Source organism: Petaurus breviceps, unplaced genomic scaffold (genome assembly GCF_028583685.1).
Source record: "Petaurus breviceps papuanus isolate PSGF00001 unplaced genomic scaffold, PetGlider_PUasm1.0 154, whole genome shotgun sequence".
In the NCBI taxonomy this organism is placed as follows: Eukaryota; Metazoa; Chordata; class Mammalia; order Diprotodontia; family Petauridae; genus Petaurus; species Petaurus breviceps.
This window is the reverse complement of record NW_027185715.1, coordinates 1,049,651-1,064,950: the sequence shown is the minus strand read 5'-3', so window position 1 is coordinate 1,064,950 and position 15,300 is coordinate 1,049,651. Positions and strand designations below refer to the sequence as shown.

At 44.8% G+C, this 15,300-nt stretch overlaps 2 protein-coding genes across 3 annotated transcripts in view; both read left to right on the top strand.

Annotated features, from left to right (window-relative positions):
• The first annotated feature begins 8,427 nt into the window (after positions 1 to 8,427).
• The window catches only part of LOC138154758 (nascent polypeptide-associated complex subunit alpha), a 12,389-nt gene continuing 5,516 nt past the window's right edge, over positions 8,428 to 15,300 (top strand). The window contains exons 1-2 of the mRNA XM_069079766.1: positions 8,428 to 8,571; positions 8,987 to 9,058. Coding sequence (XP_068935867.1) covers positions 8,989 to 9,058 — 70 coding nt within the window. The 5' untranslated portion in view covers positions 8,428 to 8,571; positions 8,987 to 8,988. The remainder of the gene's footprint in view (positions 8,572 to 8,986; positions 9,059 to 15,300) is intronic.
• LOC138154742 (nascent polypeptide-associated complex subunit alpha, muscle-specific form-like) overlaps positions 9,067 to 15,300 on the top strand; it is an 8,722-nt gene continuing 2,488 nt past the window's right edge. Inside the window, exons 1-2 of one of the 2 annotated variants that reach the window (XM_069079759.1) lie at positions 9,067 to 14,552; positions 15,246 to 15,300. In XM_069079759.1, the coding sequence (XP_068935860.1) occupies positions 11,594 to 14,552; positions 15,246 to 15,300 (3,014 nt within the window). In that variant the 5' untranslated portion in view covers positions 9,067 to 11,593. The other variant, XM_069079756.1, reaches the window with a different exon arrangement.

The window sequence follows — 15,300 nt, the reverse complement described above, 5'->3', positions numbered from 1 at the left end:
AGTTCATACAAGTCTTCCCAAGTTTCTGAATTCTTCATATTTTTCATTTCTTCTGATACTATATTCCATTACATTCATATACTATAATTTGTATAGTCTAAATCATCATATTTTTTAAATTTTTCTTTTTTATTGTGAACTTAAATGTCAATAAAAATATTTTGATATACAAAGAACAAGAAAGAAGACTTTACTGTTTAGATCTGAAAAATTATTACAGGAGCCATGGGAATACAAACATACTAATGCATTATTGAAAGAGCTGTGAATTGGGCCAACCATTCTGGAAAGTAATTTGAACTATACTCAGAAAAATCAGTTTTTTCATTGGGCATACATCCTGAAGAGATCAAAGACAGGGAAAGACCTCATGTACAAAAAGGATTTACAGCAGCATTTTTGTTTTAGTAAAGAACTGAAAACAAAGTGGGTGCCCATCTGTTGGGGGAATAGCTGAGCAAATTGTGGTATGGGAGTTTGAGAGATAGGGTAAAAGAAAAATTCTTAAATATGGGGAAAACCTGGTTGTGTCTTTAGATAGCAAAGAAATAGCCAAAAGAGATTAAAGATGGAGGAAAGGGGATAGTAGATAATCCAAGGGGCAAGGTCTCGGATGGAATGGAATATAAAAGGGACAGATAGAAGGGGCTGCCTTGTTGAGAAGAAAAGCCTCCTCATCACTAGAGACTGAATCAGAAGAAAGAATGAGAAATTATTTTGATGGGTTTTGAAAGCCACGCCTGCCTCAGACCAATCCAGTGATTCAGTTTCAGGACTGGAACAAAATGAGGCACTGATAGACATTGATAAAAGGAGGTTTCCATAGTATGGATTCAGCAAGAATAGAGCATTGATTTGGGCAAGCAAGGATTCCCCTGCCTCTGTTCTGGTCGTGTAAGAACATTGGTTAAGCCTAAGGGAGAGACTCATTCCTCATGGGCTCTGCTTGGTATTTAGACCTACAAGAAATCATGTCACAATAGCCAAAGCCTGAGTTCACTGGACCAATGAAGTCTCAAGGACAATTTTCACTACATTTTTGGAGAAAAAAAAATATAGATTAGCCCACATGATAGAGACTTCAGTCCCTGCTATGTTACTCCTATCATAGCTTCATTGAAAAAGATATTTAGTTAAGAGATTTAGCAACCATCCTCATCTCCAGAGTGATAATTTAAAGTTCATCATTAAAGATGAGCCTCACTATACAAAAATGACAGGCCATAAGTATTTCCTTTCTGTGAGAGAGTTATTTTCTCTAGGAACTCTTGGTATTCTTTCCTTTCTGTTGATATTCTTTCCTATCAACTATGTTCTCAAAAGAAAAGTTACTTGGTAGCTTCAAGATAGGAATCTGGGTAGCTATGACCCAGTATGGATATCCCATGTCGCTAGAGAATATTTTTGAGTCCCTTGGACATAAAGGAGATCAAATCAGTCAATAAATTAATTCAGACTATTCACTGGAAGTTCAAATACTGAAGCTGAAACTTCAATATTTGGGCCATATAATAAGAAGACAGGACTCACTGGAAAAGACTTCAATGTTGGGAAAGATTGAAGACAGAAGGTTCTTGAAGGGGACAGCAGATGAGATGGATAGGAAGTGTCATGGAGGTAATTAACATGAACTTGGATAGACTTCAAGAAATAATGGAGGATAAAAGGGCCTGGCATGCTATGGTCCACAGGGTCACAAAGAGTTGGACACAACTGAACAACAATACATTATATAGCCTTAAATATATTTTTTGGTCTAAGGATCACTTTTGTCAGAGATATGGATCATCCCCTTCCTACTTTCCTATAGCAGGAAGATCAAGGCATTCTATTGTGATATGGAGAGAATTAAAATGCACTGGACTTTTGAAAAATAATGTGAATTTTTGTTGGTTCATGGTTTCCATAGGTTCTCAAAGTGGGCAATATCACCCCCTAGGGGGTGCTGGAACAATGCAGAGGGGCAGGAGTAGCCTTGGGTGCAATTAGGAGCCATTGAATAAAAATAAGGGTTAACCTAACCCCAGGGGGGTGCTGGGTAATTTTTTTTTTTTTTAAGGGAGCAATGGGTCAAATACCTTTAGGAATCTCTGGTTTAGACTACACACAAGAGGGAAGAACCAAGATGGCAGAGTAAAGGCAAGGACTCACCTGAGCTCTCCCAAATTCCCCTCCAAACAACTTTGAAATAATGGCTCAGAACAAGTTCTGGAGTGGCAGAAACAACAAAAAGATAAGGTGAAACAATGTTCCAGCACAAGAAAACTTAAAAGGTTGACAGGAATGGGCTGTTCAATGGGTGAGAGCAGAGTGCAGTCCAGAACAGATAGTGCCCTGGCAAACCAGCTGCCGGCTTTGGGGGTGACTGAATGGGTGGCGGTGACTTCCAGAGCTCTCAGCCCTCAGATGGTAAGGGTGTGGTCTGAAAGAAATCACAGGTGACCCTTTGCTGGCACTAGGTGAAGGACTCTGTTGCATTGTCCATACAGGGATGCAGGACACTGGTATGGATACAGTCCCAGATCAAGAAGGAACATTACTATACTAGAGCTCAAAACCACAAGGGAACAGGGACTCTGGCTAGAGTTTCAGGATAGAAAATAATGCTTACATTCATTCATAGACCATAGCACGGGCCAAGAGAGCAGTGACTGCACCTCTCCTTAGTTCATACCACTTTGGAAGAATTGAAAACTTATGGACTCCCAAGAACTAGCTCTGAAAACAGCAGCAGAAAAAAACCTGAAGCTTAGGACAGTGCCCCCTCCACCCCAGAAGCAGAACTCAACTTTAACATAAAATTTAAAGTCAAGAAATAAGATGGAAAAATGAGCAACAAAAAAAGAACTTGACCATAGAAAGTTATTATGGTGACAGAAAAGATCAAAACACAAACTCGGAAGAGGACAACGATATCAAAATGGCTATATGAAAAGCTTCAAAGAAAAAATGTGAATTGGTCTCAGCTCTTTCTCCCTCCCCCCTTCACCCTGCCACCCCAAAAAAATTACTGGAAGAACTCAAAAGGAATTTTTAAAATAAAATAAGGGAGGTAGAGGAAAAATTGGAAAAAGAAATGACTGACGCAAGAGAATCACAACTTGGTAAAGGAAGCACAAAAATTGCGAAAAGATGTACAAAAAAACACTGGAAAAAAACAACTCTTTAAAAAGTAGAATTTATCACATGGAAAAGGAGGTACAAAAGTTCACTGAAGAAAATAATTCCTTAAAAATTAGACTGCACACAAAAATAAATACTGAGGAATACAAAACTATATGAAAATTTCTCACCTAGGATTAAACACCCCTGAGAGGTATGGTAGTCTCTTTTTCATAAAATGATCTTTTTTTCTTCTCTAAATTGAGGACAAAATTTTTATTATTTCTCCAATAAACAAAATACAAAATAGCCTTAGTTAATATAAAGCATGCTGCTACTGTAATAAAAATGTGGGCATAAGTAAACATTGTTCTTTGTTTGCAAATGTTGTTTGTCCTTCATTTTCAAAAAGAATCAATGATATCACAGAGTGATGTCTTGACTTGCCTATAAATTGGATTTAAGTGAGGCAGAGTTGCATAAAGTTGTCAGCCTCAGTCTCTCTTCCTGAATCATCAAAGTTCAGTGGCAAAAGTCAAGACACCCAGTAATGTAGTGGATGACCATGGCATCTTCAATATCTAACCAAGCTCTAAGGGCTCCACAGCACCTCATCTGCCCATTCATCAGGAGAAGTCTTCACATGCTTTCAGTGAATATTCCCCTAACTCAACAATAGGTTTGAGACTTGTCAGTCACCTTCAACCTGGTTTAGTATGGGCTGAGACAGTTTACACAGATGTGGCCACCATGCATGTTACAGATTCTTGGAGCCACAGGTGAGAATTCAGTGAATCAGATGGACACCAAAGGTGCATAAACAGCCCTGAAAAGGTCTCAACAAACCCTTACGCCAGAGGTGCTTCTCCTCCTGACCACCCCTGTTTACTAGTACAAAACATAACAAGTATTATTTTTACTTCATTTTCTCTAATCCAAAATAATTCAAACTATGGAAACCCTTTCTGGGCTCTGGATGACTTGGGGCTTGTGGATGATTAGGAGCACTGGCTCTTTTCAATCCAATTTCAGATTACTCTGTGTTAACTAAAACAAACTTAATTTCCCTGGGTCTTTGTTTCCTTATGTCATGAATGGGGACAATATTCCACATGGTGTTAGGAGACTATTTCAACAGATTGACAGATGTAATAGGAGTAACATCCGGTTTCATTTGTGTGAGTACCCCTCTAGGAGACTATACGATGTCTAAAATCTCTTCCATTTCAAGAACAAGAGTTAACTCCTTCCTGTGGATTAGTCTACTTCGTGAATAAATAAATCATTAATTCCAAATTAGTTACCATTACTCTGAGAGGTTAGGGTCAACCTTACATGGCTGATATATGCTTAGAGAAGGTAAACTAGAATCTGGCATAAGTGGGAAAAGTCACGGATTTTTTTTTTTTTTTGCAGGGCAATTGGGGTTAAGTGACTTTCCCAAAGTCACACAGCTAGTAAGTGTGTCAAGTGTCTGAGGCCGCATTTGAACTCAGGTCCTCCTGACTCCAGGATCGGTGCTCTATTCACTGTGCCACCTAGCTGCCCCAAGAGTCACGGATTTTAAATCAGAAGTCCTGGGTTGGTTTTGGGTTTTTTTGTTGTTTGTTTGTTTGTTTTTTACATTTCAGCTGCTTGCAGACTGTGTGACTGTGACCATAAATTACTTAATGTCCCTGAGTCTGTATAGAATGAGACTAATACTTAAACTACCTCACAGGTGGCTATGGAAAGTGACTTATAATTTCATTTGAAAACTATTTCTATCCTTTGAAGACATATCATTGAGGAATGGCTCTTGTTCTTATGAAAAAGCATATTCAGTTAAGTGGTGAGATTAAAAGCTACCTTGCAACCATTCACACTGTAAAAACAAAGAGAATGCAAAATACCGCATGTTACCTGGATTATAGCATGCAAATTGACAGATGTAATTGGAGTAACATCTGGTTGTGACCTATGGCAGTAAAAATGGAAGGTCACATAAATTAGTCTTTTTCCCAAAACTGTCAAGACTTAATTGGTCCAGGGTACTAAGGTTCTAAGGCAATCAATGTAGCTTCTTGGTTCTCTAGAGTGTCTCATTTCATTCCAATCTTGGCCTGGCTTCAAACAGGCAGAGTGAGTGGGTGTTTTTTGGAGAAATGGAGTGGGAGGAGATAGACTTGTTGCTTTCAACACCAAGAGGAGTACCCACATTTATAGAGAATTCATTTATTCAACAAACATTTAGCAATCATGATACCGTTAAACATCTCGCTAAGGAAGCACCAGGTATGATACAAAGATAGAAACTGTCCTAGTCATCTATCAGGGTAAGATTATGTGAAGCATACAATTTGCTCTCATTTTCTTTTGTTCTTTTATTTTGTTTCTTCCCATTAGTTCTAATTCTTCTTTACAATCATGACTAATGTGAAAATGTTTAACGTAAATGTATAAGTAGAGCCTATGTCAAAATGCATGCCATCTTGGGGAGAGGAGGAGGAGAAAATTGAAAACTCAAAATCTTATAGAAGTGAATGTTGAAAATTAAAAATAAATAAATTTATTATTAAAAAAAAGATTATACACATCTCTGCTTTTTCCCCCCCAGTAATACAAATTTGTATGTAAAAGGGAATTACAAGTTGTTTCCTTAAGTGTATGAGAACATTAAAAATTGTGGCTACTAGGTGGTGTAGTGAACTTGAGGTCTGGAAGGCTTAGTTCAAATTCTGCCTCAGATACTTAACATTTACTAGCCATGTGACCTTGGGCAAGTCACTTAATCCAAACTAACCTGCCTTCTCCCCTCCCAAAAGCAAAAAAATAAAAAATAAAAGATGTTCACTAGCTGAGTGACCCTGGAGCAAGTCACTTTATCTCTCAGTCTCCTCATCTGTAAACAGATAATAAAAGTACCCACTTCATAGGGTTGTTCTGAGAATCAAATGAGATAATTTATGTAAAGTTTTGCAAACCTTAAAGTCACAAAAATGCTACCTAGCAAATATGCCACTGGGACATAATCAGTCATTAAAAAGCATTAAGGGGTCGGGGGATATTGCCATCTTTCTAGGTTAAGGAAGAAAGAATATTGTTTCTGTCAATTAAAGCAGATAGGATCAAGACTAGCATTCCCTACAATTCTTGCTGTTTCCAGAAACCAAGAAGAAGTGAGAGGGTATAAGAAACTGTAGCAGGTATAAAAAGTCTGCTTATTTGAAGAGTAGTGATTGGTAGCCTTATCAAAGAACTACCCTCTTATACTCACCAGGCAAGCCACCGGCAACGTTGTTAACTAGATTGACTACAAATTTATGTAATCTCAACTGGGTCCTCACTGTGTGAGGCAATCTGTTTAAACCTCCCTAATTGACTTACTATCCCATTCACTACAGAGGCCTTTCCAAATCTCATCCCTTTTCAGATCTTCCAAATCTCCACCTCTCTCCTTGTATTTCACTGAAAAAAAAATTGAGGCCATTTGCTGAGAGCTCCCTCCTCCTCTGTTCCTCATATCACATCATTCAAATTCCTTCTGCCCCTATCTCTTCCCTCATCCCTGTCTCACTTGAAGAGGGAGCTTTTCTCCTCACCAGGTCAAGCAATAACCCCTTTGCATATACAAGCGTTCCCATTCCATCCTGTCTTCTCTGGCAGATTACTCCTATCATTTCATTCCCACTCTCTCACTTATCTTCAGTTTCTCCTTGTCTACTGGCTCCTTCCTTACTGCCTATAAATATGTCCACAACACGTCCATATCTCCTTCACCATCAAAAAATTCTCACTTGATCTATCCATGTCTGTCAACTATTGTGCTCTAGCTCTTCTTCCTTTTGAGACTAAATTCCTTGATGGGTCCATCTACAATCAGTACCTCCACTTCCTTTCCTCTCATTCTATTATCTACTTCCAACCTTCCTAACATCATTCAACTGAAATGCTCTCACAAGTTACTAACAATCTCTAAATTGTCCAATCCAATGACCTTTTCTCAACCCTCATCCTTCTTGACCTTTCTGCAGACTTTAACACTGTGGACCACTCTCTTCTACTTGATAAGTACTTCTCTCTAGGTTTTCATGATGCTACTCTGACCAACTGGTTCTTCTACCTATCTGACTGGCTCCTTCTCAGTCTCTTTCATCTCAGTAACACCCTCTAACTGTGGGTATCCCTCAAGGCTCTATCTTGGACCTCATTTTTTTTTCCTCCCTCTATATTATTTAACTTGGTGATCTTATCAGCTTCTATGGATTTAATTATCATTATATTTATTATTTATTTTATATATTTATATATATTATTTATTATATCATTATATTTATGGATTAATTATCATTATATTTAATTATCATCTCTATGCTGACGATCTTCAAATCTATTTCTCTAACCCTAATCTGTCTTCTGACCTCCGGTCTCACATCTCCAGTTGCCAATGAGATTCTCCAGTAAGCATCTTAAATTCAACATGTCCAAAACTGAACTTATCTTTTTTCCCAACTTTTCTCCCTTCCAAACTTCCCTACTACTGGCAAGGGTACCACCATCCCCCCAACCCCCCAGGCTGGAAACCTAGGAAGCATCTTCAACTCCTCACCATCTCTAACCCCCAATATCCGATCTCTTCTGACAATGCTACCACTCTCTAGCAGGCTGTCATACCTAACTTCTGGACTATTGCAATAGCCTGCTGGCGGGTCTGCCTGTCTCAAGTCTCTCTCTACTCCAATCCATCCTCCATTGAGACACTAAAGTGATTTTCCTAAAGGGCAGGACGATAGTATCACACACACATACACCTCCTACTCAATAAAATCCAGTGACTTTCTATTACTTCCAGAAGCAAACATAAAATGCCCTATTTAGCATTCTTTCATGACCTAGTCCCCTCATTCCTTTCCAGTCTTACCGGTATTATACCTTAGACACACACCCCCAAGCCCACCCTTTGTACTCTATGGCTGTTCCTTATTCAAGCAACACCCCAGACTGTGACATTTTCTCCGGCTGTCCCCCATGCCTGCTGACCTCCCTGGCTTCCTGCAAGTCCCAGCTGAACTCCCCGCCTCCACGGGAAGCCTTCCTCAGTCCCTCTTAGCTCCAACGCTGCCCCTCCGTTATCTCCAATTTACTAAGTGTGCCTTGTTTGTACATAGCTGTGTTTGCATGTTGTTGCCACCATTAGACCGAGACCCTGGAGAGCAGGTACTGTCCAGGACCTCTTCTATATCTGCAGCGCTGGTACATTGAGTGGCACTTGGCAGGCGCTTCATAGATGTGCGCGGACCTAGGGACGGAACAACAGCCACAGCTAGAAGCCCCTCCCTGATCACGTGGCTCCCCAGGGAGAAGCTGCTGAACCGGAAGCGCACCGCTGGCCCCGCCCCTTCTCGCGCTTAGCTTCCGCCGCAGCAGGGGCCGGTCACGCTCACTCCAGATCTCTTTCTGCAGCCATCTTGGATCTGTGTTCCTCTCACAGTAAGTGCCGCCTCCGCCGCCGCTCTCTATCCGCCGCCATCCGCCTCCCCCGAGGGCCAGGCCTCCTACCCCGCCACCGGGAACGGAGCTAAGGAGAACCGGGAGCCCGGCGGGGCCGCTCGCGACATGGGATGGGGGGGTAGCCCGGGCCCCCCCGGACAAAATGGGGTCTGGGGCCCTTGTCCGGCCCGGGCTGGGGGTGGGGAGAGGCCTCGGAGCGAGAGCCGCCCCCGCCCCCACGGCGCGTGGGAGCCGAGGGCCCGCGGCCGGGCGGGTGGGCGGGCAGGCCGTGATGGAAGTCGCCGGCTCCCTCGGCCCTCGGGGGCGCTTCGGGGCCGGACCTCTCTCGGAGTCGGTGCTGGGGCAGCCGAGGGAGGGGCTCCCTGGTAACTCGAGGTCTCCTCTCTCCCCCCAGAAATGCCCGGCGAAGCGACAGAAACCGTCCCCGCCACAGAGCAAGAGTTGCCACAGCCTCAGGCTGAGACAGGTAGGCCCCCCGGCAGTTCCCGGACGGATCGGGGTCCGAGGATCGGGTGGCCTGGGGCGGGAGGGGTGCGGGCGGAGCATGGCCGGCCGAGGTGGTGGAGTTAGAGTAGGGAGGCCTCAGTGCCCCCGCGGAGACCGTCTCTGCGAGTTACCTCCATTTCCGAAAAAGGAGCTGGTGTGACCCCTCCCCCACGAGGAAATCGAGCCGATTCCAAGACTCTCCCCCTGCTGGAAGTGGCCGACGCTCGGACTGGCCGAAGAGGCCCGAGCTTGGGGCCAGCTCCAGCCAGGAAGTTGCATCAGGGTTTTAGATGTCGTTGGCATTGTGCCTTCCGTCACATGTCTGGATTAGGTGCTCACAAGTGGTGAGGGAGCCCTCGGGGGCCTTGGAGTTCTCCCTTGGGGTGATGTGTGCTGTGAATGGGTCTTCTGTAGAGGTTCCAAGTGAAACTTTGGGACCCGATATCTAATGAGCCCGATAAAGCAGCTGTTTTCTTTACTTTCTAGTCTGTAAAGACAGGTGTGTTGCTGTATGGGAGGTGAAGGCTAAAGAAATTGGAATGAATGGTTTGTGATTAGGCTGCCTACAACTTCTTATCCCTACTTCACATTCCCTGATTTAAAATGAGCCTTTTTTTGTTTGTTAAAAAATGGTCATACGGGTCTCTAGCCAGTAATGTCTTAACACGGTGCGCTCTTTGGGGATGTGGTAAAATTCTCCCTGGCCTCCAGTCTGGCTTTCAACAGCTGAAGGGATTAAATGCAGTTGCCGCATTCCTGGGAAGAAAAAAACAGGGTCCTTGATTGGAAGGGGACAGGGAAAGCTTGTGAGAAGATAAAATGATTTCAGTGTTTCTCAGAAGAATCGATCTGATACAATTTTCTGCTATCCTTTAAACATCCCGATAGAAGCATATGATAGAGTCCAAGGCACTTCTGAAATCTGAGTTGTCAAGTGCGTGGTATTCCTCAGATTTTGAGTTTCTCTGACTCCCATTCATTAAGAGAGAAAACTAGCTTCTGGTTTTCTTGCCCTGAGATAGGATTTTCTGTCCCAGTTGTTACTGTTCTTGAAGATCCTTAATTCTGATGTGAAGAGACTTGTTGGAACATTAGGTTTTCAATGTTGAGGGGTGTCAGTGATCTGTGGGCTATGACTTTGTATGGCTAAACAGTGCAGGTGCAGTCACTGAAGTGAATAACCCAGGTATCCGGAGATAGTATTACTGGCCAGATTTCAAGCTAAAGCAGGAGTTGGGCACTTTCTTGTTTTGGGTTTCTGTCATGCAAATGTCTGAATTATTAGCCTATAAGCTTTGAACTACAAGTTTTTCCAGAGGGGACTAGTTGGAACGCCCTATTTTTGTATAGGAACTTTTAGGTTGTTGAATATTTATGTGGGGTAAACTGATTTCTTGGTAAGGTGTTCCCTTCCAGTGATTATCACTTGTAGTCTAGTTTTATACTTCCCTGGATATACATGCTAGTTCAGTATTCATAGGAATCCTTTGACTGAGTCTGACTTTGTCCCTGATTTAACCTTCATTTCCTCATTTCAAGACTGGGGAACACCAAGTGATTCTTTAGGAGATGCAGAATTCCCTTTCCACTCCAAATCTCTCACACCCTGAACTCCCACCCTTTTTCTGTATCCTACCCTGGTTTCAAACTGAAGTATGTCTGGTTGGACAGGTTGAGCCAAAATTATATGACAGCCTACACCCTTATGACTAAGATTAAACCCCTGGAATGTCTGATTAATCTTCATACCTCTAAAGAGCTAGCATTGCCAAATGAGGGCACATTTTTTTTTTCCTTTCCCAGCACATTTGCCTACAAGTATAGAATCCTAGAGATGGGGGGGGGGGATTATATAGGCCAACTTTTTTGTGTTCTGCAAAAGAAGATACTGGCTCAGAAAACTGAAGTTATTTTTCCAGGATCATATTGTAGCAGTCAACTAGAACCCAAGGCTCCTGGTCCAGTATTCTTTCCACATTGCTCTGTATTGAATTGGGAGTAGAGAGGATTTTAGACTACCTATTTTGCTGACTTGAGGGGCTTAGTGCCCTGTGGTGGGTCAGAGGATGGTTTCTGATCTGGTGGTGTTCTTGAATTTGAACTTTACTGTTTCTTGCTCATTCATCTCATCAGTACCAAGTAGCAGGTACGTGAACATGGTTTTGTTGGTTTGTGATCCTTCGGTAGGTAGTATGAAAGAATGTGCTGGTAGGAAAGGGGACTTTTTTGTCAAGGGCCCTTAGAAATGGTGAATAGAGACCATCTGGACTTGAGGGTCCCAACATGCCACACTTCCTTTGTAAAACCACTTTTTAGGGGCTATTTTCTCCTTTGAGACTTTGTTTCTGTTGTAAGGACTTGGCAAAATCCTCATGGGAAACCCCTATGGTGCTGTTATGTTTAGAGAAAGTTAGTTCGTCATATATGTTGTTCCCATCTAAATGAACTTTCATGTGAAGTGACATTGATACTCAGGTAAAACCAAAAGTATTTTCTGTGAGGCATGTTTCACTGAATGGGATTGGATAACTCACCTTTGTTTTTTCCTTTCCCCTCCCTCTTTTATTCTCTCTTCCTTCCAGCTATGCCCCCTGTGTCTTTTAGCTCTGCTTTGGCACAGCCTGGACCTGTACCTCCCCTTCCCCCTCCTCCCCTTTCTTCTTTCTCTCCCGTTCCCCAGCCCCTTTGTCCTTTGACTACACCTGACCCACCCTCCCCATTCTCTCTTCCTTCTGTAGCACCCTTTTCCCAGGCATCCCCTTTGGCAACCCTGCCTCTTGGGGCTGGTCCTCCCCAAGCTCCAGCCACTTATACTTTGCCACCATCTTCCCCCATGGCCACACCAGCCTTTCTCCCAGATCTTATAGGACCTCCCATCTCTCCAGCTGCCCTAGCTCTGGCTTCCCCTATGATTTCCCCAGCCCTCAAAGGTGCCCCTTCCTCTTCAGCTCCTTTGTCTCTGGTGGCCCTGGCCCCTTCCTCTGCTGAAAAGAACCTGGATGCTTCACCCAGTCCAATGAGCCCATCTACACCTGGGACAATCACATCTCTGCTGACTCCTACTAATCCTAGAATTCCAATCCCAAAAGTGGCTTCCACTTCTGCCACCCCTCCAGATGTAGTCACTGCTCTCCCATCACATCTTGGAATACCTCTAGCATCTGAGTCAAATGCCATTCTCCAGAGAGCCCCATCCTTACCTGTTTCAATCCAGGCTGCTCCTGTGGCCACCCCTTCTCTGACAACCATGGCTCCAAAAGCCCCCTCTGCTGCCTTCACTCTGAGCCCTCCTGTCTCACATGCAGAACAAGTTGTTTCTTCCAGCTCTGGAGCTTCAGCTCAGATAAGCTCTGATGATTTCTTAAAACTTAAAAGCCCTACTCCGATCACCATTCCTCTAGGTATCTCTTCCCAGGGATCTTCAACCTCCTCTACAACCCTAGGATCCCCTGTCACTTTATTTCCAAAAGACCCTCTGGTTTCTCCTGTTGTATCCAGTTCACCTGCAGGGAGTCCCTTTTCCTTACTGATGCCACCTGTTCAGAAAGATCCCTCTTCTATAAGCATAGTCCCTAAATTGTCTTCTGGACAGCCATTTGTTGCCACTTCTCCACCAGCCCCCCCTACTTACCCCTTGCCTCCACCTGTTCTGTCTTTAGGACCCAAAGCTCCTTCCCTTGAGAGTCCATCCCTGAAAGGAACCCCTACTCCAGTTGTAACAGCCACACAAGTTGCGACTCTGACTTCCCCTACTGTAACTGCTACTGTACCCATTTCCCTTGAGGGAGGCAACTGTCCCTTGGGTAGCCATTTTATTCCTTCAGATTCAGCAGACTCCAAGCCGAAGAAGGATCATGTTGTTCTCCCTACGGCCTTACCTCTGTCCACTGTAGTTCCCAAGGATCCTTCTATTGTCCAGATTGCAACCCCTTCTCTTAAGACCCCTGTCTCTTCAGCTCCAAAAGATCTCAAAGAGTCTTCAGTTGTCCCTATATCTCCTCTTGGAGTCTCTACTCCAATTCAGGCCGATTCTCCAACCAAGAAAGTACCTGTTACATTACCTTTGACCCATATGGCTCCCCAAAGTCTCTCAACTTGTTCTTTGAAGTCCTCACCTGGTTCTCCATCTCAGGAAACCGCCACTGTAAAAAAAGATCTTGTGGGATCCTCTCTTCCTGCTGCAGTCCCCTCTCCGACAGTACTAACTGCTCCAGCCATGAATGCAGACAATTCTACTCCAGGCACTTCAAAAGTCCCTGTAGCCAAAATAGATCTTTCTGCTCCTCCTTTAGCCTCTCCTCTTGTAGTCCCTGACAGCTCCTCCACCACCCCAGCTATAGTCCCCTCTCCTCAGGGGCTCCTTTTCTCTTCAGCTCAAATGGACTCCCCAGCAAAGAAAAACCCTGGTACTCCACTCACTCTTTCCCCTGTAGCTCCTAAAGAAACCACCAGTACTCCAGCCGCACCTCTCTCCCCTCTGGAGTTTGCTCTCTCTTCTGCACCTCCAAAAGACCACATGGCTAAAAAAGGTCCTATATCTCCTGAAAGTCCCCATTTTCCCTCAACTGTAGCTCTTTCTCCTTTGGGGGCTTCTGTCACGCCTCAGATTCCAGAGGTGCTCCGAAATAAGGCAAGCTCTGCTGTGATCCCTGCTTCCTTAACTCTAGCTTCTGTTACTCCCCAGAGTGCACCAGTTCCATCTGTTTTACCTGTTACTACAAATCCATCCACCAAAGAGACTTCTGATTCCCCAGGAGTAGCCACCTCTCCTTTAGAGACCACTGTCACTCCTAACAGATCACCCCTTGCTTCTGATCTGGCCTCAGCCACTCCATCTTCTAAAGGGTCACCTACATCCCCACTTGTGACTCCACCCCACAAAGGGGCCCCTACTCTACCCATTGTGACTCCTCCACCATCTCCCAAAAGGGCCTCCACTATTTCACCAGCTCTCCCCCATTCAGCCCCCAAAGAGGCCCCTACTACTCCACCAGCTACAGTACCACCATCCCCCCAAAAGACTCCCACTGCTGTAGCTGTGCCTTCTCCAGCCCCCAATGGGGCCCCCACTACCCCACCAGCTGCAATGCCACCATCCCCCAAAGGGGTCCCCACTACACCAGCTATGCCTCCAGCCCCCAAAGAGGTCCCAACTGCAGCACCACTGTCCCCCAAAGGGGCCCCCACTACAGCAGCTCTGCCTCCAGCCCCCAAAGAGGCCCCTGTTACACCATCTGTGCCTTCTTCATCCTCCAAAGGGGTCCCCAGTGCTCCACCAATTGTTCCTTCATCTCCCAAAGGGTCCCTCACTCATGCTGTAACTACCTCTTCTTTAGAGACCACTGCCTCTTCTCAAGTTCCTAAAGGGTCCCCATCCAAGAAGGGCTCTGCCACTTCCCCTGCAGCAGCTAAAGGTGCCCCTGCTCCCCCAGCTTCAACTTCTCTCTCCCCCAAAGTCACTTCTGATTCCTCATCTGTAGCCACCTCACCTTTGGAGACCCCAGTCTCTGCTCAGACTCCTAAAGGGTCCCCATCTAAGAAGGCGTCCACTATTTCCTCTGCAACAGCTAAAGGTACCCCTGCTCCCCCAGCTTCAATTTCTCCGTCCCCTAAAATCACTTCTGATTCATCACCTTTGGAGACCACTGTCCCTGTTCAGATTCCTAAAGGGTCCCCATCCAAGAAGGGCTCTGCCACTTCCCCTACAGCAGCTAAAAGTGCCCCTGCTCCCCCAGCTTCAACTTCTCTCTCCCCCAGAGTCACTTCTGATTCCTCATCTGTAGCCACCTCACCTTTGGAGACCTCAGTCTCTGCTCAGACTCCTAAAGGGTCCCCATCTAAGAAGGCATCCACTATTTCCTCTGCAACAGCTAAAGAGACCACTGTCCCTATTCAGACTCCTAAAGGGTCCCCATCCAAGAAGGGCTCTGCCACTTCCCCTGCAGCAGCTAAAGGTGCCCCTTCTCCCCCAGCTTCTACTTCTCTGTCCCCCAGAGTCACTTCTGATTCCTCATCTGTAGCCACCTCACCTTTAGAGACCCCTGTCTCTCAGACTCCTAAAGGGTCCCCAACCAAGGACTCTACTACTTCCTCTGCAACAGCTAAAGGTACCCCTGCTCCCCCAGCTTCAACTTCTCTGTCCCCCCAAATCACTTCTGATTCATCACCTTTGGAGACCCCTGTGTCTGCTCAGACTCCTAAAGGGTCCCCAGCCAAGAAGGG